Source organism: Corvus cornix, chromosome 5 (genome assembly GCF_000738735.6).
Source record: "Corvus cornix cornix isolate S_Up_H32 chromosome 5, ASM73873v5, whole genome shotgun sequence".
Taxonomy (NCBI): Eukaryota; Metazoa; Chordata; class Aves; order Passeriformes; family Corvidae; genus Corvus; species Corvus cornix.
Window position 1 is genome coordinate 37,876,936 of NC_046335.1, and position 24,151 is coordinate 37,901,086.

Consider the following 24,151-nt stretch of genomic DNA (forward strand, 5'->3'; position numbering starts at 1 on the left):
TGTGAAGCTTTAATGGCTATGGAGTAAAGCCAAATCTTCTTTCTTTATTTATGTACACTAACACCCAGTTTGTTTTATGGATAAGTGACCGGTCTCAAAGTCTGACAATACAACTTTAAAAAAATGATCAATATTCTCAGTAGAAGAATCCAAGAACAAGTTAGTTTCGTGCTTAGATACCATCTCTGTCACTGAGATATCTTTGGTTAATGTCTTCTGTTTCCAGATGTTTTCATAGTAGTCAAATCCTATGTCTGTTAAAGACTTTTGTCGACCAGTATTTAGGGTGCTAAGGCAGGCTGACTGAGGACAAATTTCTTTACATGCTTTGTGTTTGAAACGAGTCTGTACTCCTTCACCTTAGTGTGCCCAGTCTGTACCATCTCACCCCATTCACCTTGCTTTCCTGGATATTACTTCCATCATAAGGAATTTTTGTTTAGCTTTTGCCCTACAGCTTGTTTCTCATGAAAGGTTTATGAAATCTCTGCTGCATTTTTCTCATCTTTTTCTTAGATTAAAATATCATGATACAGACTTTTGTACTGGATATACTATCAAAAATGTGCTGTATATTTCTATGCACCATGCAGCCCGAGACAGAACTGTATGGTGGTTCAAAGGTGGTGTTGGAGTTACGTGAACATTTGCCTTGCTTTGTGTCCCATGTAGAAATGTATTTTGGATCAGTCACCTCTCCAATGTTTTCTTCCTTTATGTGGGAAATATTTCCCACTGTTTGTAATTTTTGTCCCCTGAGTGTACATGTAAGTGAAAACTCCTTCTTTTTTTCTGGCACTGACTAGACCTTCATTGCTGAAGCTCTGCTTGCTTAGCAGCTGAGTGCCTCATCTCCCTTCAGTTCTGAGGCATTTTCTTGGTAGCACGGTGGGAACTTTTCTTGCAACCCTATTCCAAACATTTTTGAGATGGGTTAGATTCCTGTGTCATGTTTACAATAGTGGATGCCCTCAGACAAATGTAAGAATAAGCATAAGCACATCTGCTTCCCTCTCCTGGGCTCCAGTAGGTTGTTCCTGTGTTGCTGAGCCAAAGATGGTACCATTATTCAAGACCAGTGGGTTTTTTCAGTTGCTAGTGTCCAGATTCTGGCAGTGCTCTAGTGAGTAAGTGCCCAGTTTAAAAGCTTGTAATAGTCCCAATTGCTTCCTGACTGACAGTCCAGCTCTCTGATGATGCAGCATTGTCCATTGTTCCTAATTACTTCTTCAGAGGTTTCTTCTGCACTAGCGGTGTTGCTGCCATTCCCTTGTTGTTGTTGGGCTTTTTCTGTGCATGCTCTTGTATGACTTGCACACTGCTGGTGAGTGGTACTTGCTTGTAATTCCTGTCCCCCTTCCAAATGCTGGGCATTGTTCTGACTTCTATTGTTTTCATACTCTGTATATCTTCTTGTGTTTTTCACTGCGCGACATTTGTTTTTTCTGTATCCTGTCCTTTATCTTTAAAATCTTTGATTCCCTAAAATAACAGTATTTGTCTGGTCTGGGTGAAGCTTTACTTGACAGATATCTTGTTGAGGATTAATTATGGACCTTCCCATAGACCAAGGTCTACTTTGCTTAGCCAGGGCTCAACCTCTCAAAAGTGTCTAATGAGGCAGTTGGTCAGAGATTAGTCACCTTATCTCCTGCTTTTACCCTCTGCTTAAAAGCATCACAAGCATCTATCTCTTTTTTATAGAATGCCTCACATTTCTGTAATGAGCCTCGGAATTCATCTCTCTTTGCCAAACTAAATGAAAACCAGTTGCATAACCATGGAAAATACAAATTTCTTTAAAACTGAGTGTTAACAGAAACAGTGTCTGCTGCTGCTACCAGTTCCTTGCAGATACAGATTATTTACATTTCTCTTCATGGGAGGGTTTAGATAAGTATGGAAATTTCCTGAGGTGCCTCTACTTTTTACCTATTGGGAGTAAAAAATTACCTGCTTTGCAACCCCAGAGCCTCAGCCAAGAAATTTATTTATGAAGAGATGGAAAGCTGGCAGCTTTTTTCTTTTTTTTATATCTGGTCTTGGTCTATTACTTTGCTTGGGAGACAGTTAATATAATTCAACTAGTAAGCAACAAATAATATCTGTCTTTATTGCTACCATAATTTTGTAATTGATGTGGCCATAGAGGAAAGCCTCAGAATGATGTTTACTTCCAAATCATCCAGGTTGTGTTCAAAAATAAGCCTCTGTAAATCTGCTGAAAGTAGCAATGTGTTGCTGAACAAAAAGCAAGTTTGTAGATCCAAATACACGATTAAGATACAAAAATAAAGTCTACCCTTGAGAGCTGCATAGATATTGGTGGAAGACTCAGAGAAGGTTAAGTAAATTAATTAAATTTTTTGTCTAATCTGTGAACCACAATTAAATATGGAATGCAGGCTTCTGCTTTGAAAGTGCCAGGCCCACCAGACCTATAAGGGCTTTAGTTCATGTCAGCTCCAAATCCCTCCAGCTCCTACATATTGAATGGTATTGTACTCAAGACTCAGATAATACCTGATAAATTCACAACATCCACAATAAATTATGCTAATTTGGACTAAATCACCCCTAATTCAGGGTAAGAGTATCTACATGGAGAATTAGTCATAAAGAATGCATTCTGATTATAAAAATAAGATCAATTTTAGAATAAACTCCCCACGAAGGAAAGACACACCTGCAAAGCAATTGAAGGCAGAGTGAACTAGTGTAATTGAAATGCTGATGGTCCAGAAGAAAAAGGAGTTTTAATTAAAGTGTTTAAAGAGCGAATGCCTAAGCTCGCAGGTGGAATACCTACACTTTGCTGCGCTACGGGTCCTCACTGTGTGTTTCCAACAGAGGCTGTCCTGCTCTGGATTTAAGTGGTTATAAGTGAAGTTAAGGGAAGAAAGGTATCTAGGTTGTGTAAATAGGTTCAATTTCTCTTTCAGGGCAGTCAGTGAACACACTTCCAGGCCACGGGGATCATCTTAAATACAAGCTGAGTTTAGTCCAGCATGAATCTCGTGTGTGTTATTGAGCCAGCTGCAAGAGAAGACTGAGAGCGGGGAACAACCCAGTAAGATTAGGAATTCATCTTGTCCTCGTGAGTACTAATGCCTGCAAATTTATAGATGGATATGTTCATGTCTGAAGCAACTGCCTTTTGGATTTGCTGATCGTGCAGAAGCGGTATGCAAAACGGGAGGAGGAGGAGGCAAGGAAGGGAGGGTGGCTCTAGGACCCATACGAGCCTTCCCGAGCAGGAGGTGGGAATTTTCCTCCAAGGCAGCAGGAGCCCAAGCCCGGTCTCAGAGCTCCAGCGGAGCCCGCAGGAAGAGCCTGGCACATCCCCTCCATAGCCGCGCACCCGGGTGGGACCAGCCCGCACCCCGCAGAGCCATGAACCGGCTACCACAGCTGGTGCTGTGGGTCACCGCAGTGGGTAAGGAACTTATTTTTCTTCCCCCTTATCTCCTTATTTTGCAAAGTCCCTCTTCTGCCCAGAGACTCAGACTTATTACCCCTTCCCTTTTACCTTTAAAACCAGAAAAATGTTCTTTTCAGAACAGTAGGGGGAAAAGGGGAGATGGGGAGTGAAAGTACATGCATGAAACATATATAAAGTGCGTGACATGAGGGAAGATGAATCTTGATGGTTATTGATTGTAAGTAAATTTTGTTCACTGAAATGAATAGGTGATCTGTAGTTTTAGAAAAGCTGCTGCTGTCGAGGCTCTGAGGCTGGATGCAGGCAGTAGTTGTACAAGGGTTCAGCATGAAACTAACAGCTTTACCCTAGGACCATTTTGTTTCTCTGGCTATTGGATTGTTTTCTTTGGGGCTGTTTTAGAGAGGTGGGTGAAAGTAATGCTCCAGGAGTAGAGAAGGTTGCTTACAGGAAAGGGTGTCGTTTGGAGAGGATGCTTTGTTTAAGCAGGGAGATGAGGGACAGAGATAAAGAGAGAAGAAAATATTTGGACTATAAAAGGTGGACTTAGGAGCTCCCACCTGGAAAGTGGTTCTCAGGTTAAGTTTTGAAAGGAATCTTTGTGCTGCTGTTTGTCACTGTCAGCTTTGGTTCTGAAGTACAGCAAAAGAAATGAAGTGACAGTAGGAGAGAAGAGAGATGTTAGGAGGGAAGCTGCAGGAATAGGAGAGAAGTTGGGAGGTGGAAGCATGCATGCAACCAAAGATGGGAGAATAAAGTAGGAGTGGGACACATTTACTATATGTGCACAGTGCCAAGCAAATTAGGAAAGAAAAGCCTCAATCAGGACATGCTGAACTTCTCAGAGATCTGCAGTTACAGTAGTACCACCAGTGTAGATACAGTGACTACAACTTGACCCTTAGACAAGGATCAGGAGACACTTTGTATTTCTCAGTGTAACAGATCATGTAACTTCCACGCAGGAAAGGAGGAAAGGCAAACAGGTTGTTGGCCGCTACAGCTAGCTCTTGCTAGCGCAGTGCATTTCTCTCTCTGACTAAATGATGAACTTGCATATATTTACTTTTATATGAAGACACACTGGGACATTAGTTTCTAAGCAGGTTTCATGATTTAGTTCTATTTACAATTGTATGTTAAGGCATAGCACAGAGTTTTTGATTTCAGGCTATTTCTGGCCTTTTATTTCTATTGGGAGGAAGGAGGTTGTTTTACTTTCAAAGGGTCCCAGGACAAATGTGCCTCATGCTAGCAGAGCTGTATGTCCCTAAAGCCTCAACTTTTATGGCATGTGGTCTCATCAAGAACTGCTAAGTATCTTTCCAGTGTTTTTGGTGGAGTGGCTTTCAACATGCAAGTAAGATTAATGTAAGGAACAATAATTATATTTGCTGTATATCCAAGTCTATGATATGAAGCAGGTCTGTATTAGGAAAGAGATTTAAAAAAGGGTGTGTTACAGAAAGAGTAAGTAAAGAGCTAAATGAAAATAAGCGCACATTTTACAATCTCTCTCCAATCTTCTGCCAAAAATAATCTCAATCACCCAGGGTGAGACTTCAATGCATGAGCATTTAACTGTGTAGCTGCTGTCATAATCTTCACATGGGGGTTCCTTGCCTCACTATGAGGGCTATTATGGTCAGCTCTCAGACTCTATAGTCAATTAATTTAAAAACCACTTGTCCACTTGTATTTCCACTGCAGAATTTTTACTGCAGCATATTATTGGAGTGGCTTTACATTTCCCTCTTTATTTGGAAAGCCCAAGGTCCAAGTGATGAGGGATTTGCAGGTCCTATTTTCTCTCTTTTATTTTCCTGGCTGGCATATGAATTTCTAATGAGCTCTGTCATAAAAGGATGATTTCAGAGTTCCCATCCACTGACAATTTTTGGCACATCGAAACACTGGGGGATGTTGTAACTCCTCTTGGTGCAAAAATTAAGACACTATGAGAAAATTCAGGAAGTTGTAGAGAATGACAGTAGGAAAAAACCCTCAGAAAAAGAACCACCAAACCGAAGGTAACAAAACCAGGAAAGGACTCAGGGCACAGGTATGCATTGCATTGTTCAGTGTGAAAGCCACTTCACAGTCATTTGGAGGCTCAGGTTGCACACTAACCTCAGGTCTCAGGAGGTGGTTAGGAATAAGGTGAAAAAAGCTGCCAAATGAATGTCTGGGAGAATTTCCTTTATTTTAAGCACAAGTGTTACTTTGAGCCTTCATATTGGATTCTTTTCTTTTGATTACTTGAGCTTGGTGAGGGCTGGGTAGGTCCGTCCTTTCCTCTTCTGTGAGAAACCAGGCTGTGCTTGGCCACATGTCATACTCTTGCCTTTGATTGTGTAGAGCCAGCTATCTGCAAAATTACAGCAGAACATACATACTGAGCAAACCTCAACCATCCTTCTGAATGTGTGGTCAGGTTTATGTCATTGCTCAGAGTTTAGCTATTGAGTATAACCACAGTCCATGAGATAATATTAGCAGAGGCATTTTGTCAGGATTTCTTTACAGTCCCTTCCAGCACTTGTAGTGCAGATGTCACAGAATAGGGTAACTTACGTTAAATTTCAGCCTGGTGAATAGTTATGGTTTTGGGTTTTGTTGAATCCTTTCTAAGGCAGAGAAGCATAGGAAGCTTGATGGTGGGTTTAGGAGTAAGACAGCCAGCTTTTTGTTTGGGGAATGGTGTATCAGTGTGGCAATGAAGAACCCCCCATTCCTGGACGCTTGCATCTGTCTAACAAACAGTTTTCAGAAGCCCTAAACTTTTTGTGTCTCGCCCTGGGTTTATCTGCCTCTCAGAACTGAGTTGACCTGTTTTGTAGAAGGAGTATTAACTGGCTTAAGTTTAGTCAGTCCACATGAGCATGAAGATATGGAAGTACCTTATTTTGTTGTAAGCCAACTTAAAATAAACCAGTGCCTCTATTTCACTTAGACAAACATTTAGTGCTTTGTGAATCCCTTTGTTGGAGGAGAGCATGTCAAGCATGAAAGGGATGGGACCCTGTCTTCTCTTTTGTCTCTTCATCGAAGAACTTCTCTCTTATTTTCTTCTTCTTGTGCCTATCTCTGCTCAGTTAAAGTAGCACACAGGAGCAGTAGTGGTTTCACTTAAATGGTTCCAACCAGAACAGCATCGAATGATCCTTGAAATTTGTCTTAGGAGTTGTATCCACAGTGCTTTACTGTGCAAATGACAGCATGTCTCCATACACTGTGCCCAGTCCGAATATCCAATTCAAGGCGCTATGGCTGTCACTGAAAGTCAAATATTGGGTGGATGCCTTGAAATGAAAACAAGACAGTTCTTTTTAAGTCATGGACATTACCAAGTTGAGGAGTCTTTGAAATACAGTGGAAAAGGATATGATAAATCTATGGGAATCCCACAGTAAGGGAGCACATGCAGGCAAACACAGGGATTTCTAAACTGCATCAGGAGGGAGGACTAAGTTGCAGGAGGCAGAAATCAGGTAGTGAGCCACCTGTACTTTTACTTTAGAGCTGAAGTCAATGTCTTATGAGCAGCCATAGAAGAAATCCATCTTTCTGTCCATGTCACATAGCTGCACATTTTCTAATTAATCCATAAGATCAAAGTTGGAGAAAAGGATGCCTCACTCCAGTGAAGTTTCAAAAGCATTCCTCTCCCACTCCCTGGAGTACTAAACAGATACACAGGATAGGAGGGTTCCTGTCTTCAGCCTGCTTGTATATGTGAAGCAGTGTATGCTGGCTGTGCTGGTGTGTGGAAGTGCATCTGTGATATCTGTGACAAGAGTGGAGAGAAATTTTCATCTTGAATTAATTTAGTGAAAACTGCTGATGTGTGACAATAAAGTGAAATGCTTCATAAAGTGGTCTAGGTTTTGAGCTGCTACATTTGGTCATTTGTTTTGTGTGTGCACCAGGTAGTTTGTACTGAGACATTCAAATATATCTACATGTTTTAATTATTTTTTTTTTATTTCACACTTTTGCACAGAAAAGCCTTGCATTCAGAAATCTGAAATATTTATTTCAAAAGCATAAAACATGATTAGTTATTAAATGTTTCGTTTTGACATGAGCTCTTCTAGTCCAGCACTCCCTGAAGTGTGTTGGTCTGTGAAATTTTATAAAACTTCTGCTCTGGAAGATTTTTAGGTTGACCTGTGACAGGTTTTTGTTTGGTTTGCTTTTTTAAAATCTCTTTGGGCTTGCCAGTAATTTGGAAAATCCTGAATTAAAACTGTCCAGTTATTTTATAATATCACATTCCAATCTGTGCATGGACTTGTGCATGCAGGTGATTGTTCTTAGGCTGATGCTCATTACTCTACATGCAGACAGTGACTGTACTGTTTGTAGCTTGGTATTGGGTCAAGTTTCTCAGAAATAAAAGAAACAAAAGTAACTTTTTGCAAACCTTTAGTAAAAGCAGAAGCACAAAGTGGCTGCTGAAAGGAGAGGCAGGCGAGCTCTTTCCAGAAATATATGGAGAGGAAGGAGCCCACAGGGTTCATAGTTAACTTAAATTGATGGATATCTACGGGAATACAGTTACAGCCATGCAACATCTTGCCTTCTGTATCTGGAGACTTTTATCTGAGACTCTTACGAGTAAGCATGATTCCTGTATTGAATCCTTAAATCAGAGGAGGAAAATAATGACATTAATTATGTTAATTAATTGGATCAGGCTTATAGTCTTTTCCTGCCTCTCAGCATCAGTCCTTCCTCTTACAATTCCTCTTCCTCCCATTCCATTATAATTGCTCCTCTGCTTCTCTCGTCTACTGGCATGTAACAAACCCAGTGCTTTCATGTGGCCCGCTAACAGCATGTCCAAAGATGAAACCCATGGCAGGTAGGAGAGCAGGCTGGCTTGGAAAAGGAGTGAATTGTAGTGTTTGATGAGAGGTGACTTGTAGCTGACAGATGTACTCTGAGTGCGTAGGGAGAACAGCTCCCTTATGAGAGTGCTAACAGACCACAGTGGTGTGTTGTGTGTTGCAGGAGGAACACAGAGAGCCTTTGTTTCAGACTGTGACTTGTTCAGCACCACTAGGTTACAGAGGGTCTGTGCCTGGGGAAGGTCAGCTTCCCGCCTTTTTGTGCTGGATGCACAGGAGGGAAGTCAAGGTGTAGAACCTTTACAATTAAGCAAATGTGGTGTCAGGACCTCTCTGGGCCTCTGCAGTGCTTAAAGGATTACAGCTTCCAGGCAAGCAGCAGGGTGTCACTGAAACATTTTGCTTTCCTCAAGGTGGTGTATCTCCATGTTGTGGCTTCTCCCAGTTGTACCCTACCAGCACAACTGGACCCGTGAGCAGAAATGGAAACAGAGAGAAATGACATAAAAGGAAACAAAGGTGACATTCCAGTCTTCCTCACCTAGAAAAAGCAACTCTGCCATGTGTACTGAGTAAATAAAGAGCTCAGAATTTCAGTGAGATATTCACCCACAGGCCAAATGCTATCTTTTTAGGAGAATTTCAGGTTGATTTTCTATATGTGCTCCCTAAGAAAAAGCTGGCTGTAAAACCATGAAACTTGACACAATTTTCCACTTGTTGGTGAAAAACTTAAGATTTCCAGCTGGCTTTATATTTATTTTAGGCATTTGGACTATGTGATTGTTGTAGGTCCCTTCCAACTGAACTATTCTATTCCCTGTGAAGGTATAAACCTCCCTGACATTAGCACTGATTGAGTTTAAAAACCTATTGTACAACAACCTCATCAGAGTTAGTCAAGAATAAGAGTGAAATATAGAATTATAATATAAAATTAAAAGCTGAAGTCTTTTCAAAAAGCACAGATTTATCCTTGCAACTCAGATGAACTTTTGCCCTGTCTAATGGGAGAACCATGTCTTTTAATAAGACATCACAGATTTTCAGCTAATTGGTATCTGAAATCCCATAAGCTTTGGCTTATCAGCCAAGAATGATGCATTTATTCATGTATTTCAGTTGCTCAGTTAGGTTTTTTTTTCCCCAGTTTGTAGCACAGCATGTGTTTGAGGGCATAAACAGCCGAACTTTCTGGAGTTAGAGCATCCACACCTCTCCTCTGTGTCTATGTTTATGGTGATACATATTTACATATTAAAAATACAGGAGTGATGAAGTAACTGAGAGTGACAGTAGTAAGTGACATGAAAGGATGTGATGGTGTTCTGTTGCACAGAATTAAGTACAGGAGGTGATAAGTATCTATTCCTACCTTGTTCTGGTGAAGAGTTTTGTGCTATTCAGAAGCCAGTAGAAACCCAAACTGGATGTTTTTCTCCTGCCTTGAAGCAGAACTGAGGGTCATGCTGGAAATTCAATGAGAGCTGAACCAGACAGGTTACTGGTTCAGAGTCACAGTCGGCTGGAATCACAATTCCCACATCAGAGGTGCTGTTGGAAGTGCCTGCTTCCATGCAGTCATGCAGGGCTGGTTTGAGTGGCTCTGTGGTTGTGACCAAGACCTTTTTCTATATGCTGAGGGTGAACTCTGCTTGTGCACTTTCCCTTGTAGCTCTGCCTTACAATATCTGCTCTGCTTTCCTGGCCTTAGGGAGGCAGGAGGAAACTGGGGACACACACAGAGGAGAGGAGGTGGCCAAGGCTGGGCGGCAGAGCAGGATGAAGGAATTCTTTTCCAATGGAGATGAGGAGCCCAGCCAGTGTGGTTTTGGATTACCAAAAGAGGGGTTAGCAGCTGTCAGCCTGAACTCAAGCAACCTCAGGCAAAGCTGAATTCACTCTGGAACAGAACTGAACAATGGCTTTGCTTCACTGGATAATTAATTTGGTGGTTTTGCAGACCCATGTGCCTTGACTAATATTTTAGACAATGCAGGAGCATGGATGATTATGCTTACACACTTCTAATAACTCAGATGTCTTGATTTTTAAAAATTTTCTGGTTTTGTTGTTATATTTAACTGCAGTTTAAATTTTCCAAATATTTGCTCTTTATATTTTTTTTTTCCTACTGAGCTCTGAGTGATTAAAGACCTATTTATTACTTAGGCTTCAGCAAATAGAATCACATAAAAGCATGACTGCTTAAAATTTCCATGGTCTCTAACATGTTTTTAGAGTTTTCTCTGTGGTATTTTGATGTGTACTGTGCTGGAATTCAAATCTCTTTACATGAGTAACACTTTTAAAGTATGTAGTTCACAACAGGAGCATTTTCTGTGTTTATAGTCACTGCAGGAACCCAAATAGTATTTAAAACCTCGGAAGGAAGCTTTCTTTAACCCCATGCAGGCAAACAGTTCAGACTAGAGTTTAGTGAGAAACTGGACTTTATGAATCCTATAAGCCCTGATAGCATAATCATTGCTATTACTAATTTTTTTCAACTTTCCTGAAGTCCCACATGCCTCCTGGCCCTTCAAGATCTATCAGGTTCTTAGAAGAATCTAAACTTTCCCAGAGTTTGACATTGTGTTCGTCAGTCTGTTGCAGTCCTACAGACAAAAGTCAGTAAAATTTGCAAAAAATGAACTTGTGAATTAATTATAAGCAAAACAACGGGAGTAAACCAAGCTGGATTTTATTTAGCTGTGTTAAAAGGGCTTGTGTTCTAGCCGTTCAGGTGGATAGAAAACTGGGAGATGTATGCAGATCTAGCTCTTTTCACCTCATCTAGGGCTGTACTAGATTGGTCTGATGAGACACAAGCATTTAGCCTACCTTCCAAAAGCTATTTTCATTTTTTATTTGCTGAATTTTGGACAGGGCATAAGATTTTTATTTCTTACCTTCATATTTTGATTCCCACACAATTTTTTTCCCTCTTGTACGCCTTCCTGTATATATATGTGTGTGTGTGAAAATTAATGAAAGGAAAAATATGGTGGGTGGGGTTTTTTGCAGATTATTTGGAACTTATTTTAGAACCTGAAAATATGTGGAAAACCCCTTTGCTCTAAACATGTTGTCTTCCCGCAGTGGATGCAGTTATCCAAAACTGTACACTACTCAGGGGCTGCTTTTGATTTTGTGTGATAGTACATTAATTGTTTATTTTATATAGTGATTACAGTTTTTCAGGGATCTGTGCAGCATGTGAGTGTACAGGTTATCAGCTTTGGTAAATCTAGCCAGTAGTTGTTTTCAATTGAGTTTCAGAAGAAATTACAATCACTTTTGTACTAAGGTATACATAGGGTAAGATGGAGAAGTTATTTCATTACTGGTAGGAATTGCTTTGTGGCTGCAATAAGAAGGATTGATGAGAAGCAACAGCCCAATTAATACTGTTATTGATATTCTTCCTCTGAGAAAGGTGAGGCGTAACTTATATCAAGTTGTTGTGGTTTAATCCCAGCCAGCAATGAAGCCCTATGCAGCCATTCACTCACTCCCCCACCAGTCGGAGTGGGGGGACAATCAGGAGGGCAAAAGTCAGAAAACTCAGGGGTTGGGGTAAAGACAGTTTGATACGGAAAACAAAAGCCGTGCACACAAGCAAAACAAAACAAGGAATTCATGCACTGCTTCCCATAGGCAAAGAGGTGCTCACCCATCTCCAGGAGAGGGGGCCTTATCACATGTAATGGTGACTTGGGAAGACAAACACCATCACTCTGAACATCCCCCTCTTCCTTTTTCTTCCCCACATTTTTTATGCTGATCATGAAGCCACACGGTCTGGAATATCCCTTTGGTCAGTTGGCATCACCTGTCCTGGCTGTGTCTCCTCCCAACCTCCCATGCACCTCCAGTCCCCTCACTGCTGTGGTAGCATGGAAAGCAGAAGAGGCCTCAGCTCTGTGTAAGCTCAGCAATAATAAAAACATCACTATATTGTCATCACTATGTTCAGCACCAATCCAAAACATAGCCCCATACCAGCTGCTGTGAAGAAAATTAACTCTGCCCCAGCCAAAAGCAGCACACAAGTAAATGCAGAATTTCAGAAATAGAAGTGCTGATTCTTCTACTGGTTTCTTTGGGCTCTTGAGACTGAGTGAACATGGAGGTCAACATCCGGGTGATCTGGTCTCTCCAGCTTGCGTGCTTGTCTCAAACTCTCTAGGCAACCCCCAACTGGTTGCAGGGTCTCATCTCAGCTTTGTCAGTTGTACTGCAGGGATGCTTTGAAATGATCTAGGTTAAAAGCTTTCTTGCTTTGTACGTAATTTTAATGTTTCAGTTATGATGTGACCTTTTACAGCTTGTGTTAGGTACAACTGAGGGTATGGTGATTGCTGCACAAGGACAAGAAGGGGATCAGTCTCACTGTGGGGCTAAAAGCAAGGCGTGCTGGGGCAGAAGAAATTGTTCTGGGAAACTCTTAGTCTGCTGGGGTTTGTTTTCTGAATCTCTCCCAACAGTCTTGGAAATAAGTATCTTGTGAAACCAGCCTGTAGGATTAGACATCTGAATTCAGACTATGTGAATACAACCTGATCTAACTCAGGGATGGCTGCTTTTCAATCTCTCCAAGGGAGCAAGTGCTCAATGCCAGCCTTGTCAGCTTGGTGTCAGTGAGCTGGCAACTACCTTATGAATTTGTACCACAGTGAAAACACCTACAATCCTGTTTTACTAACTAGAAAAATATTTGGTTTAGCTATCATTTAGTTCTGGTTTTGACAGTTTCTTATTTTTGGAACATGTTAGGTTTTTTGCATTCAGTTAACAAAACTTGTAACAGTTTTAGGGGACAAATTTGGGCTGACAGTCTGAATCCTACCATCGATGCTATGGCACTGAGGAATAAGATATACACCATGATGTTGTGTGCTGTTCAAGTCTCCCCCTAGCCCTTCAGACAAAATAGTCTGTTTTCAACTTTGATCCACGCCATGTACAGAGTGTTGTTAAGAGGAGGTGCTCTTAAACATTTATGGATAGGACTGAAACTGTTCTGAAGGTGGAGAGTGAGGGTTTGCATTTATCATCTTAAAGGAAGACAGTAAAAAAGTTTTGAGCGCAGGCTTAAATTTTATGCACAAAATGTTTCATACTCTCTAGCATACACAGAAGTGCTCCCATGAGCTTTTAAAGAAACATCAGCTACATACAGGAATATTCTTCAGCATGTCCTTTCATCCTTTGTGACACAAATACACAAAGGGGCAAGAAATAAAGCTGGTCAAAGTATCTTTGTGTAATCTTCCTGAGAATGGCAAAGGGAAAAAGTATAGCAAGCACTGTTCTTCTGTTTTTTGTATTCTCTAAGCTCAGGTTTCACAGATAGGGTTAAAAATCATCAAATTAAACATATTTATGAGCCATCTGGTTTCTGAGTCTTTCCAGTTTGTGTTTGCTATCCTGGGTAACTATTAAGTCATTTTTGTTGCTGTAATTTTCATGTCATTACATGGCTCCAGAAATTGCATGTTTAAGAAAAACACTGTAGAGAACTGAATTCAGAGTAGAATTATAAGCACTGGCAGCACTGGAGACATTTGTCATTCTTTCAATCAACCTAACATACTACTAAAAGTAAATGTATAAAATAAATAATTTTTTTCTTTTAGCATGTATTTAAGTTAGGTAATGCAACCTTCCAGCTCTCTTTGCCTACCTTTCTTATAATGTGGCAAGGGGAGTCAGATTTCCTAGGGCTGGTTTTCAGACACAAGTTTTCCCTATGACTTGGGGAAGACTCCTTAGCCTTGGTGCCTTAATTCTTGTCCTATTTTACCTATTTTATCTCCCTTATTCAGATGTGGTGAGATATAAAACAGTAAATGTTCTAGTTCCTTCAAATAGATCTAGTGCACAGAATTACAGAATTTTTTTTCCTTTCCTTTTTAAAATAAAATATAATTAAGGAGAATCTATAACTCCATTTCACTGGAAATTTGCTTTGAAGAAAAATTTATTCTTTCACATTGAATGTTGGGTTACCAATTAAGTTTTCTTCCAGCATTGGCTTTTCCATTGGTAAAGGGCAAAAAAGTGTTTTCCGTAAAGGTGTATATATGTATTGCTTTTCCATAAAGTATCCTTATTTGCTGCTGAGAAGGCACAACACTGATGAATAGATGTAAAATTCCCTCTTTTTTGTCTGGTGACCTGATTGATATTCTTCCTGCCAGCTTGGTCCTTTGTGACACTGAGTCAATTTTCAGAGTATGGTTTCATCTTAGGAAGAAAGAGAGGAGAGAAGATGGCTGTAATTGCTGGTGTTTGTTTTCTAGGTGCAACCAAATGCTTGTGCTATTTGAAGGAAATGCATTTTGTGAATGCTACTAAAATACACTAATCAGCTTCTCTTTCTCACTCTGCCTTATTTTGACAGAGCAGTGTTCTGAATGTTATTTCCGAAGTCAAATTCAGTTTTATGGGTTTTAGAACCTTTCTGGCTGTTTTGTGTGCTGTGCAAAGCCATTCCCAATTCTCTGCAGCCCTGCTGCCTGCCTTGCTCTTCTGCATGTGGCTTGGTAACTCTTACACACAGTGGATAGGAGTACCTGGCATGGGGAGCTCAGGGAAGGCTGCACTGGCGTCTTTACATCTTGTAAGAAATACACAGCTTATTTCTCTGCTTTTCTTACTTGCACCTGGCATGAGCTTTAAAAGAATGCAGAACAATCACCTCATGCCTCTATGCCTTTACTTTCAAAGCCCAGATTCCCAAATGCATAAAGAGGAAGGAATAAGTGTATGCAAAGAATAAAGCACACACTACTCTGGCTGTGTGTGCTTTGGAGGCAGGTATTACTTACAGGAGCAGAAGATTCTAGCCGTGATGCAAGGAAGACATTTGAAATCTTGGCTGACAAACTGTTTAATACACTGCTTAAACTTGTGCTCACTTTAACATTTCACCTTCTTAGCCTCCTCCAAGTGTTTGTTTGACTGCTTTCCTCTTCTGGAGTCCAGCTGGCATTGAGAGACTCAGCTGTTAGGAAGCACATTTGGGAGTCTCAGCTGGCACTGGCAGACTCCACACGCTACTGGAGTACTTGTTGGCAAAGCTGTGGTCCCTACCTTGGAAGCTGGCAACAATTTCTAGCTGAGGCTGTGAGGAAGATGTCTGAAAGGTGTTTGACTCTAGAGCTGCAAGGTTGTGCTGGGGAGATAATAGGAGGGGATGGTGTTTGTCCGCCTTCACTGTCACAGTAACCACACCTTCTTCAGACACACAAGTCTGGGCACTGCTCTGCGTGCCCTCAACATGTGCAGATACAGCAGCGTCCGTGACTGCCTGCAAAGCCAAGCACAGGCCTCCCTGCGCCCTGCATGCTGCAGCCTGCTCCTTCACAAGGTTGTATCAATGAAGCTTGCCTTAGTAATGTTCTGGGAATGGAGCTGGCTTCTCATCATTCATCCCTGAGAGTAACTTCAAAACCTAGTCTTCTCTGAGGAGGCTCTGAGCATAGAAGACAGTGAAGCAGATATTCAGTGTCCCAACAACAACTGCTTCTACACAGCCGTCCAAAAATACTGAGATATAAGAGGATATAGTAAGAGATTCTAGCTTGGCTACTTCAGATATGGTTATGACACTATGGCAGGGTACATGGCACTGGTTTTTTTAACACAAGGTGGAATTACTTCCTGTGTGGAGGAACACGCAAAGATATAGATGTATACATTTCTTCGCCTCTGTGCATGTGTGTGACTTGATTACGTACGAATGTTGTTAATGTAAATCTATCATTAAGTCACTGTTATAATTATAATAAATCCTATTGGATAGATTGCTTTATAATTGTTAAATCAGTTAATTATTAAGTGCTGCTAAACCCTTCTGCATCCTTATCTTTTGTGCTTATGTCCTTTGATTCTGATTTGATTTTCCTTTTTATGTTTCATTCATTTGGTAAGTAATAGAGTGAAACTTGCCCCTGAACTCTGTTAAAGTTACAAATTCATATGAAAACCTGCTTTTTGCCAAAACATTTACCTCTGATTCTTTAAACAGCACAAACCATTCATTTGCAACACAGGGCAATGCAAATAAAATCATATAGTTATTTAGGTTGGAAAAGTCCTTTAAGATTGAGTCCAGCTGTTAATCCTGCACTGCTCAGTCCACTACTAAACCACGTCCCCAAGTGCCACATCTACACATCTTTTGAACACTTTTAGGGATGGTGATTCCACCACTTTCCTGGGCAGCCTGTTCCAGTACCTGAACATCCTTTCAGTGAATAAACTTTTCCTAATGTCCAGTCTAAACTTCCCCTGGCACAACTTGAGGACATTTTTTCTTGTCCTGTCACTTGTTATCTGGCAGAAGAGGCCAAACCTCACCTGACTAGAATCTCCTTTCAGGTAGTTGTTGACAGAGATAAGGTCTCCCCTCAGCCTCCTCCAGGCTAAAACCCCAGCTCCTTCAGCCCCTCCTTGTAAGACTTGTACTCCAGAACCTTCACCAATGCCACTGTCCTTCTCTGGACATGCTCCAGCACCTCAACGTCTTTCTTGTAGTGAGATGCTTCAAAATGTGCTTCCAAAAGGATATACTGTCTACTATTGACTGTGCAGTTCCCTCAGAGTGCATATGTTGTGCTTGGTCATACCTTCTCATTACTGTAAATAAAGAGACGTTCATACTCTTCTTGCAAAGAAGCAGTAGCTTTTGTTGACCATGTAGCTGACTTTTGTGGTGATAGGGATTCTTGGAAGTTCTTGGGACGCTTCTGGTATTTACAGGTCATTTGCAACTTCCTGACGCAGACGTGTTGAGGCTTTTTCAGGGGGAGCTAGTACAGAAAGGCTGTTTTGAGATGTGTGATTCTGTGAGAGCTCTGGAATGAGTTCTGTTGAACACTCTCTCCTCCATTGGGATGATATCTAGTGTAGTACCAAGTGGGCAATGAGAACTCTTGACAATCATATACAGAAAAAAACAGTACTACTCAAATATGTATTTGATCTTTTCCTGTGGATGATAATCTGCTAATTGCAGTTACAATTTCAGGCTGTTTAGAACGGAAAAGGTAAAATGATAAGCTGGATGGATAGTCCATGCATGGTCTAAAGGTACAGAAACTGACAGGTGTGCTGTATTTGGTGGGCATGACAAGTCAAGAAACCCATCCTTGGTCTGATAGTGCCTTTCTGGATATCAGAAGAGTGTGCACTGGAATCGTAGGAACTGTGTGGAATTAAAGAGCCTTTCAGGCAATGTCTGTGTTAACTGTTATAAACTACATGTCACTGTGAGTAAAGGACTTAAGTCTTTTATAAAGGACTCCATGTTGATATACTGCACTGGGGGCACCGTTCCTTTAGGGACCTGTGATTCAGGCTTTTAATGAGGATGAACAGAAAGAAAACGGTGCAGACTTTTGACCTCATTTTGTTTGTTTTCCTCATTGTGCTGGCTGGTGTCCTGGGAGCAAAGAGCTACGGCTGTCTGCTGTTCTTAGGTTGCTCATTTGGGGACTGAAGAATAGAAATCTCATTTTTCTCCCTTGTATGGACAGGTCTGGACTGACCCTTTGCCAGTGAAGAAACTGTAGCCCCAGGCCAGCAGTAGTCAGACACTTTAGGGTTCTCTAGGGACACTCTACTGGAGTATGTAGTATCATTCATAACTCTCTGATAAAGGCCTGGTTAAAGCTGAAGGGAGCTGATGTTCTCCTGCCAATTCCCCTCCTATCACCTCCAGAGACTGAGTGCTCTTCTTGGGATTCCAAAATAACTTAGTGAATCAGAAGATAAGTAGTAGTGAAACAGGTCTGGCCTACAGCACCCACAGTGTTTCATGAATTCACTCTAATAAAAGATGGTTTTCTTTTCTCTTGCACAAACATAAGAGCCTGATATGAGGCATCCAGAAAATTCAGTATTCATGTCTTCTGTTTATATACAGTAGTTTTTATGTGCTTGTTTCTCATGCAATAAGCACTTTTCAGTGATACCTTTTCCTGGTCTTAAAATCAGGAGTTAAACACAGTTAGAAGGGAAAAAGGGATTTTACCTTGGTATTTATTTTAAGGATCCTTAGGTGTACCACGTCCAGGTCAAATGCACCAAAATGCACACTGGAAAATGCACCCCCAAAAGATCTGGTATAACATTATAGGTCTTACTAATTAGCATATCTATCAAAAATTCCCCAGTGGGAGGCTTGAATGAGCCCCCCTCCCCAAGGAACCCTCTCCTGGATGGTTCTATCTTGGTTTACAGAATGTGTTCTGGAGAGGACCTTGGAGTCTGGGGCACACTGATCCCTAGCTATGAAGCTTCTAAAATGTTTAGTCTCTCAGCTTGACAAACAAATCCAAGAATGTAGGCAAAAAAGCACTAAGAATACAGAAGTTGTAAAAAAGGTCTAACAGGGGTATAAAGAAAAGGCAAAAAAATCATCATGGCATCATCTTAAATATCCAGAAATGCATCCAATTATGTTTCCTTACTGCCTGTAAATGAAATAGCTCAGGATTGTCCCCATTATCTTTCAGGCACTACTTTTTTTATTAGTGTTTAATCAAATTACCCATGGTCTGAAAGGAAGTCAGAAATTTTTCCAAGAATCTTTGTTGCTTTGCAGACACCCGTTCTGGTTTCTCTTGTTTTGATATTCTTGCACTGATTTCTCACCAGGCTGGTGTTTTTTTGTAACATTCTCATCTCCATCATGAATCTTAAGATAGACTGAAACATCTTTGATGAATAAGAGTGGCCCCCTTGTCTTAAAACGGATCAAATCAGCGCTGGTGTGGTCTATAAGCTATCAGTCTTTTGGATTTTCTGCTACTCATTCCTTTCCATGAAACCACCTGAATGTAAGAACTGGAGGATATTTTCAAAGCAGTTAATGGGTGATAAAAGTGTCAGAATAGCCACAATAGTGTTGGCTGTGCCAGCCTATTGAGTGATTCATGAAGTGGTCAAACCTCAAGCTCATCCTTGCAATAATGAGAGACAGTAATCTGAGGCCCTCTTCCTTGGCAGGATAGACATTCCCAACTTCACCATTTCTATCTTGGCACTGATTCTGAAGGGGTCCTTTAAAGGAAAGGAAGAGTTCATAATATTTAAGGACTTCATGTCAGAAGTAAAATAAAAGGCTTTACAGGAAATATTCCCACTTAGCTGCTTTCCAGTTGTGAAATGTAGTATTGTAGCCCAAAGATCTCACCTCTAAACCACACTTTATTCTCTTGGAAGCCAAAAATAAAATAAGATGAAATGTAAAGATAAGCAAGGTTCTACTCATTCTTTACAGCACAACTGTCTGTCTTCTGTTTTTTGTGTTCTGAGAGCAGTGGGAGCATCTGACTTATCATCCCCACTGCCTTCTACATTTCTTTACTAGTGGGGAAAACAAATGATAAAACTGAGATGCAGGTGATTGCTCTTCCGTTTGCAAAGTTAGTTTCCCACCACAAACAGAGTAGTACAATTCATGCATCTTGGTTATGTTGTTTTAGGCCATGAGCAAAAACTGTGTCATATTTTTTCAACACAAGGGTGATTTTTTTGGACCAAAAAATAAAGTTCAGGTCTTGGCACAAATGACAGAAGTGTCTTTGAAAATAAAGAAACAGTTTGCCAAAAAGCCATAAGGTAGTCTAAGTCATGCTTGACTTTTAGTCCTTCCAGGAAGTTCTGAATTCCAGGGCTGTCCCACCCACTTGAATTCTGTTACACAAAGTTCACTGCTCCCAACAGTAATTCCAATTGCAGTTTGAGAAAAGACTCTGCACCTCTTTCATTGTACTGGCTGTGAGTGAAGGTATTCATACTGGGGAGTCATCTTTCAGATGGTAAATGCTTTGAACAGTGTGAATGAGCTGAGTCCTAATCCTTTCCATAAGAGAACTGTACAGATCTTAGGAGACTGCCCAGACTCACCTGCCTCAGAAGGCTTGGCTCTCATGCTACTCTGAAGCAGGGGACAGTGAAACCATCACTGTTTTTACCGTTCAGCATACCATCAGACTCCATGCTTATTGAAGTATCTCACTATTAGGAAGACTGTTTATATTTGTGCTGAGATTCAAGTTAGCATCCCAGCCCTGTCTGCACAGTTTGATTTCCTGATGATTACTCCAATTCTTATCTTTTTTTTTCTCAAGGTCCCTGCTAGTTCACATTTTTTCTTTCCAAGAGAGGTTTCACTAACCTCGTCTATACTATACCCTAGAAAGTGGCTTTCTAGCCATGCCACTGTGGCCTGTCAGGCCTCTCATTGACGAAGAACATCCAAACCATTTTCATACTTCTTGCATGAAGTTGCTGTTGAGGAGGGCCTTCTTGGTCTCTGATGTACTTCTTTGACATAGTCTTCCCTCTGTCTGAGGCCTTTCCTTTACCTTCTTAATTTTTGACCTCCTTAGACTGGAGTTGATGCCTGCCCGCCTGCCCCAGCACTGTCATTGTCTTCAGCTTTGCCTGCACTGCTGAGTCTGAGGTTGCCTTGTAAGTTGGTGCTCTTGTAGTTGCTGCTCTTGCCACTGCCTTCGGTAGCTGTGCCCAGATCTGCTCCTCTGCATTCAGTGCACTTGTGTCCAAGGCCATGGCAGCGTGGCCTTGGGCAGCTTGTGTACCCTGGCACCTCCCTTTTTTACACTGCTCAGCTCATCTTTTTTCCCTCTGGGCTGTAGCACTCCATGATTGTGTGGAGCTGTCTAAACACTTTGGGTGCACTGATTTCTGCTCTCTACTTCTGAAAGCGTGTATTGTGATGACACAAAACTACCAATTAGTAGTTCATCCTCATCTCTGGTTTTGCCTTATAGTCATTGCTTTCTGGTGTTTTTAGTTATCTGTTGCCTTTCAAGTATTTTTTCTATTTCTCCTTTGCAGTTAAATCTGTGGCACTTAAGACTAATGTGACATGGTCTGTAATTTAACTATGGTGCTTTTTTTGTCAGTTGTGCTGGACTGTGCAAAATATTCCTCCAGATTCTTAACTATAATTCATGTAAACATGTCCACTTCTGGAGAGTGGCTGAAGTAGCAGGCCATGGTGCTAAGATAATTTCTGTCATTAAAAGTAAAAAATATCCATTCTTACTTTGCCAAGTGTTGGGTTGGGATTTAAAAAATTGTGAACTGTCATCTTGTTTGACAGGTATATTATTTGCATGTCTTACATTGTTTCATTTGCATCTCTAATTAAATACATGCTTTTATGTACAAATAAAATTGGAAAATTAGGAATCCTTACTAAGCTTCAAACAGATCCTCTCTCCTCTTTCATCATATCTTTACATCCCTCTTCTCAATTCACATATTTTGGTTTAGTCATCACCTACCTTGCAGTGTTCCTTCAGAAATCAAAAAATGTCTGATGTACGGAGTCTCTATTCTGACTCTGTTCTGATTTTCAATTTATGTGCACATGCTTAACATTTGCTTCTTTATGTCTCTTTGTTAATTGTCATGACTGGATTTCATGATATTGGTTTGTCTCCTCCTTGACATGATTTCTGCCCACTTATCTCCATTCAATAAACAGGAATGTCCTAGGCATTAGGTGGTTAGGGGTCAGTGCAGATTAAGTGGAAACACTTTTCACTGCAGTTAGCCTAGTCACAGTTGAGTGGAAATTGTGTGAGCTCTTTTTCTTCCACATTTGCTAATTCCTTTGCTGGGGACTGTGCCAATACTGATAAAACTCTGCATTTCCCTGGGCTGCATGTAGAAATCTTTTTTTAACTTCAAATTACTCCCTAGAGATCCATTTCCTTGTAAACCATTCTTTTTATGCCATGTGACTGCTGGATAGGGTCTGGTCCTTCATCTGTATCTTTTATCTTCAGGATTATTCTTCAAAGTTACTAGTTGATGCCAAAGTTCTTCACAGTGTAATATAAACATCCTCTCCCTTTTCAATGTCCTGACTTTTTTTGTGGAGGAGGAGAATACAAGGAGTGAAAGAATAGGATGTGACCCTGAAGAACTTACAGGAGACATCAAAGGACGAGCAGGATTAAAAATTTCTCTGCCCTCTTCTTACAGATGGTAGTCTGGGCAGTAACAGAAGGAGCCCCAGGTAACAGAGAGTGTTGGTAATGTGCTGAGGAATTTAATCCGAGGTCTTGAGGGTGAAGAATGCAAGGGGTATTGACAGAAGATTCAGTTCTCAGTCTTCTACTTTCCTGCAACCTAGTTTAGCTGCTGAAGGGCTGTTTCAAACATCAGTCTTTTACTGTCATGTCAGAGGTTCTTAACACATGTTAAGAGGCACGCAGTGAACGCGTGACAAATCGATTCATTGCATGGCACTGACAATAGAGTTCCTTTGGGTCAGCTTGAGCCATTCAGAAGTGAGTAGTTTCAGCTAGTCTTCTCTGTTAACTAGGTTAGAGTTTACACCCAAGTACTAGGTGCTGGAAGTCATAAATCCCACTCTTATATACTTGCTGGACAATTTATGGTAAGACATAGTTTAATTTCTTACCAGTATTCTTGTGCACCCTACCTTTTAACAACTTATGCCTAAGAAAACTAAATTTTGGCATGGAGCAATTGGAATCTCTCCTCCTGGGAAGGAATTTGGCAAATAGTGAGAGGAGGTTTGTGGCACTGCTTCCATATTTTCCTGGCAGTATTGCAGAGAAATTATAGAGGATGGAATCTTCCGTGCTGCTCCATACAGCTGCTGCCAGGGTACTGGTGGTAAGCATACTGCTAGATGAAGTTTAGCAAAAAAATCCTGTATTCATGGTCTCATGTAAAAATATAATTTGAGAAATATGGTGCTTTCTGATGAAGGAAAACCACAAGACTACAAGCTCTTGTACAGTTGCATAAATCTGATATGTTAACTGGAAAGTTAAGCTAAAAGTTGAAATACTTGTGTTGTAAGGAAAAAGTAGGATGAAGCAAGTTACTGGGAACAATATATTAGGCACTAGAAAGAGATTAGTTGTTTGTAAGGTTATATGAGCTGCATTTCCCTGGTATTAAAATCAATTGCACACCTATTAGTAACCTGTGTCTGGCAGAGTGTAAACAAGAGTACATAAATATCAGTGATCAGATCTAATTGTTTCAAACATGATGACAAAGAATTCTCTTAAAAAATAGGAAACAGAAAACACAAAGTTTGTATGCTTCTGGAACCCGGTGTCCATGAACAGAGCTGGAAGGTCCTTGTCAAAGGACATCAGTTTATTATTCATTTCTGTTACATGAAAAGCCTCTGAACATCACTGTGGAAGGCAGGATCTTGTTGCCTTAACACTTCCTGGTCTATTCCCTGGAGATCTAGCATGTTCTTTAATATCTGTACCAGAGAGCGGATCATAAAGAATGCAATACCAACAAGTGAACTGCTAAATGCCTTTAGAAAGGAAAATCACGAGTAAGCAAGAATGTGTTTTCATACAGATTTAGCCCAAAACATCTCAGAAGTAAATTTTTTGCCATGTTTTGGAAAGTTGGTGGAGTATGTCCCTGTCATTAGAAAATCACCAGCTGCAGGTGTGATTTTAAATTGGTGGGTTTGTTGCAACTTTAGGGTATAGGAAGACTGCAAAGTGTTTAGGATCTGTAGGAAATGTTCATGTGGGCAATGCCATTAGAGTCTCCAAAGATTAGGGTGGGTTTAAACCACGTTTTATTCTATGAAACAGTGTGTTTTTATCTATATTTCTATTGTTAATTAGTCAAACATAAAACAATATTTCCATTATTTTCTTCAAGATTATGATCAGGATCCAGCATATCATTTGCCTCTCCTTTTACTGTTTCTTAAATGTCAAGCAAATGCTCCTGTTCTTTGCATACTGAGATCCTTTAAACATTTTGAGACTTTCTAAAATGAGTGTTATGG

General features: G+C 40.6%; 1 protein-coding gene across 2 annotated transcripts in view; it reads left to right on the plus strand.

Moving 5' to 3' along the window:
• Positions 1-2,999: 2,999 nt before the first annotated feature.
• The window catches only part of LTK (leukocyte receptor tyrosine kinase), a 96,055-nt gene continuing 74,903 nt past the window's right edge, over positions 3,000-24,151 (plus strand). Inside the window, exon 1 of one of the 2 annotated variants that reach the window (XM_010413829.4) lies at positions 3,000-3,436. In XM_010413829.4, coding sequence (XP_010412131.1) covers positions 3,394-3,436 — 43 coding nt within the window. In that variant the 5' untranslated portion in view covers positions 3,000-3,393. The remainder of the gene's footprint in view (positions 3,437-24,151) is intronic. The other variant, XM_010413820.4, reaches the window with a different exon arrangement.